The 4916-nt window shown below is 40.9% G+C and overlaps 1 protein-coding gene across 1 annotated transcript in view; it reads left to right on the forward strand.

The window, feature by feature from the left end:
- Positions 1 to 1020: 1020 nt before the first annotated feature.
- The window catches only part of LOC119421936 (next to BRCA1 gene 1 protein), a gene marked incomplete at its 5' end in the record, with an annotated part of 18369 nt that continues 14473 nt past the window's right edge, over positions 1021 to 4916 (forward strand). The window contains 4 exon segments of the mRNA XM_037689299.1: positions 1021 to 1083; positions 1201 to 1219; positions 1298 to 1320; positions 1475 to 1663. Of these exon segments, the coding sequence (XP_037545227.1) occupies positions 1021 to 1083; positions 1201 to 1219; positions 1298 to 1320; positions 1475 to 1663 (294 nt within the window).

Consider the following 4916-nt stretch of genomic DNA (forward strand, 5'->3'; position numbering starts at 1 on the left):
AAGGAGGCCATCTTTGTGAAAAGAAACCGTCCATCATTAAACAGGGGCGGAGCCTCCGGGTTCAACTGTCCCCCTCTTACAATGCTGTGATTGCTAGTATCACTCAGCCCCCTGTGAACAGTAAACAGCCATCAGTGTGCTAATGATCCATTGTTAGGCTGATGGTCCTTCTTGAGCATGTGATCAGCTGGTTCTGGTTGTCAGCAGCAAACTGGTTGATCCACTCTGAGAAGGTGCTATTTAAGAGACTGAGCTGAAAACAGCACCTCAGACTGAAGAAGTCTCTCGGACGAGAGACGAAACGTTTCTAGATTTTTTTGTTGATTTGATTTGTTTTGAATGTCCAGAGGACCAGATTGAACTTTTTTAGATTTTTCTACCTGGATTATTGTGCATGCATCAGGATATTTACTTATATCGTACTTTTCTTTCTTATCAAGATACTCAAAGCTCTTTACAACAATCTGTGCCTTATTTACCCATTCACACAGCTCTATACTAGATCTCTACAAAGACTAATCAGAGCTTTATCACATTTATACACTGATGGGGCGGCTGTGGCTGAGGGTTTAGAGCAGTCGTCCTCCAATGCAAGAAGTTGGGGGTTCGAATCCACCAGCAGTCACATGTCAAAGTGTCCATGGGCAAGACACTGACCCCCTCATTGTCTCCAATGTGTGTCCCATCAGTGTATGAATGTGATAAAGCTCTGATTAGTCTCATTAGAATGATTTGTTCAATTATCTTTGTAGAGATCTAGTAGAGTGCTGTATGAATGAATGAGGCACAGATTGTTGTAAAGATCTTTGAGTATCGATCAGAAAGAAAGGCGCTATATAAGTACAGTTCATTTACCATGGGACACACATCAGAGACATTGTCTTGCCCAGGGACATTTTGGTATGTGACTGCTGGTGGAATTGAACCCCCAACTCTTGCATTGGAGGACGACTGCTCTAACCACTTGGCCACAGCCCCACAGGATTAACCTTCCTATCCTGTTTCTTGTCTCTTGTGCAGGTGAGACGCTCCTTTGGCCTGAGCAGCCTCCAGTTGACGTACTTTGATGAGGAGAATGAGGAGGTGAGAACGCTCCGCTCATGTTTTCTGATTCCCACAACCCACCAGTGAAACATCTGTACATGTTAGCTTCTGGGTAACTGGCAGAAATAGTTAAGACATCTTCTTTCTTTCCACCAGATATCCATTAACAGTCAAGGTAAGACAACTGACAAAAAAGTCATCAAGAAAATGTAGAAATGGTTGGTTCTGTTAGACTTGTTGTTTTTTCTTGCAGGGGAGTATGAGGAGGCACTGAAGGTAAGAAGATCATGTAAACTTTATTGATAATTCGAGTGAAAATGTTGAGTTCATTATAGAGCAAACATTTCTTATTTGTCCTCACATTCTTTCTTACTGAAGCATCAGGATGTGTGAAAGATGTCAAACAGTTTAACTTGACTTATTTGTCCAGAGTGCAGCAAAGCAGGGGAACCACCTCAACATGAACATGTGTGAGACCAGAGGACATCCAGCCAGGCTCTTGTCCACCAAAGTCAGTGGAGCCGAGCCAAAGAGAGGTTTCAGAGCCACGCAGCACTGCCCCACGCTAACTCAGGCCATCAGCCGCAAGGTTCAGGCCGTGGTAACAGAACCCAGCATGGTGAGGCAGCAGGAACTGAGGCCGCTTTGTCTGACATGTTGGTGTTAAACTTACCATGTTAGAGTCAGACTGCTCGTACAAATATCTTCTCATCTTTATTTTTAAACATGAATACAATCTCCACTATTTATCAGTCATGTACAACAACTAAAAAAATAAACTAAAGTGAAAATTCAAGGTTTGTGGGACGCTCCTAGTCAACATGACTACGTACAGGTACATACTGCTACCATCGCTTCTGTTCTACACAGATCAGTTCTGGTAACATCAGGTTTAACTCTAGAAAGTATTGACAGAAATCCACCTAACAACAAACAAACAAATATGCTGGTGAAGATTTTCAGTCATCCAGGAAATGGTCAATTCAAGAAAGTTCAAGAGAAAAACAACTGGACTTTATTTGTAACAGATGTTTCACTTCTCATCAGAGGAGCTCCTCGGATGAGAAGTGAAACATCTGTTACAAATAAAGTCCAGTTGTTTTTCTCTTGAACTTTTTTGAACAAACAAACCAAACAACAACAAAGCAAACTGAGCAACAAACAAATCAAACAACAAACAAAACAAACCTACAAACTAACAAGGTTAAGTCAGATCCTCTGGAAGGATAAAAAAAAATTGTTTTAAATATTTTATTTATTTATTTTTAATTTTTTTAAATGTTATTTATTTACACATTTTTTGAATCCGCCCAGAGAACCTGATTTAACTTTGTTACATTTTTCTCCCTGGATTATTGAGCATGCATCATTCATTCAACCTTAATTTCTACAGGTAAATCCCATTGAGCCTCGAGGACTCATTTACAGAGACACCTGATTTAACAAAGAAAGATGACAACAATGGACAGTTATAAAAAGGCATACAGATAGTTTTTTTTTTTTAACAGATTAAAATAAAATCGACACCGAAAGGACTGTGTAAAGGAAAAAGTAGTGGAAAAAACAGCTAGATTATGAGCTGATGTAGAAAACGAAAAACAGGAACATGTCTGCGTTGGTTCTTGCAGGAACTTATCAGATGTTTAAAGCCACTTAGAGAGGTCAAAGGTCGAGAGCTTCAGATCTTTTTACAAGATATTCCAGGAAACAGGAGCGGAGTAGGAGAAGGTCCTTTTGTCTAGTTCAGTCCTCACTGAGGGAACACTGCAGGTAATGATGTCCTGAGAGCGCACGCTGTAGCTGCACTCACACAGAGACATGTAGGAGGAGATGTATGAAGGCAACAGACCAGGAAGTGATTTAAAGATGAACATGTACCAGTGAGAGAGTCTGTGTGATGTTAATGGTGACCAGTTAACCAGTGAATACTGGGTGCAGTGGTGGGTACGGTAGTTACAGCCAGTTATGAATCTTAATGCACCATGACAGACAGCATCCAACATCTGCAGCATCCAACATCTGCAGGGTTCTTGTCAGAATCAGAATGTCTTTATTGTCATTATATGCAAATACAATGAAATTAAGGTCGTTTTCACACCAGATAGTCCGGTAGACTCAGTTCGGTTCTGGACCAATATTCATGACCTTTTGTTACATTTGAGCTGGTGCGTTTGCATTCACACTGCACTGTGCAGTCGAGTCAACCTGTTGAACCAACCTGTTGAACCAACCTGCTCCCCCCCCTCGCCTGTGGGGGCGCTGCACCAAGAACTACTGAAAGAAACGACACAAAAACCTCTGAAGACACTTCTTCTGGAAATAAAAATAAAAACGAAGTGGCATCAAGTTTTATCAGTTTTAGGAGTTATATTTTGTTATTTTTCAAAAATGGACTCAGCATGAGCAGAAGATGAGACAGAAGACCATGGAGAATATTGTTTTCCACACAAGTCAGCTGACGGCTCCATATGAGGCCAGAGAAATGTGTGTTTGTTTGTCCTGCGGAGCGGGGCCCGGTCTGATTACATTCACACTGTACTGGAACTGCGCTGGAGTTCTCTTCTACTGGACCCAGACCTAGGTTTTAGCCCGGGCCAGAGTTCACCTTTTTGTTCCGTGACAGAGTTCGATGGCGCGTTCACATCTCCCTAAACGAATCAAACTTTCTAGGAAAACGAGCTAGAGTTCGATTAAAGCGACTAAACAGTGCTGGTGTGAATGCACCCTAAGAGCCACTCCTTTTTTCAGTGCAAAAACATGCTTAAGAAAAACACACACTAAAAATATAAAAAATGTAACGCAATATAGATATAATAGCACTATGAAAGTAAAAAATACAAGTATTTCACAATTATATTGCACATTATGGATATTAGTGAAGTAGTTAAGGTGACTGAGAGTATGGAATGTCAGTAGTATTGTACAATAGAAGTCCAGGTGTTTGGGAGGTTAGATTATTAAATCAGTGCATGTGTGAGTTCAGTGTGGTGATGGCTTTCAGGAAAAAACTGTTCTTGAATCCGTTTGTTCTTGTTCTGATGCACCTGTAGCACTTCTCTGAAGGTGTAACAAGTCAAACAGTTCAAAACCCGGGTGTGAACAGTCCTTGATTATGCTTTCTGCTCTGTTGAGGCAGCGTGATGTGTAAATGTCCATCAGGGAGGGGAGAGGGCAGCCAATGATCTTTTGTGCTGTCTTCACTACTCTCTGAAGCCTCTCCCTGTCAGCCAGGAGGAGCTTTGTAGGAACGTTCATGTAAATAATGTCACCGTAATCAATGGAGGGAAGGAAAGTCACAGATACAAGGTGTTTCCTAACATTCAGAGTTAGACAGGATCTGTTTCTGAAAAAGAAACCCAGTTTAACTTTCAGTTTCCTTTAGGGATGCACCGATTCACATTTTTTATAACTTCCGATATCTACAGGTCCTTCTCAAAAAATGAGCATATTGTGATAAAGGTCATTATTTTCCATAATGTAATGATAAAAATGAAACTTTCATATATTTCAGATTCATTGCACACCAACTGAAATATTTCAGGTCTTTAATTGTTTTAATACTGATGATTATGGCATACAGCTCATGAAAACCCAAAATGCCTGTCCCAAAAAATTAGCATATTTCATCCCACCAATGAAAGACAAGTGTTTTTAATACAAAAAACACCAACCTTCAAATAATCATGTTCAGTTATGCACTCAATACTTGGTCGGGAATCCTTTTGCATGAATGACTGCTTCAATGCGGCGTGGCATGGAGGCAATCAGCCTGTGGCACTGCTGAGGTGTTATGGAGGCCCAGGATGCTTCGATAGCGGCCTTAAGCTCATCCAGAGTGTTGGGTCTTGCGTCTCTCAACTTTCTCTTCACAA

This window comes from Nematolebias whitei, chromosome 15 (genome assembly GCF_014905685.2).
Source record: "Nematolebias whitei isolate Nwh7 chromosome 15, NemWhi1, whole genome shotgun sequence".
Taxonomy (NCBI): domain Eukaryota; kingdom Metazoa; phylum Chordata; class Actinopteri; order Cyprinodontiformes; family Rivulidae; genus Nematolebias; species Nematolebias whitei.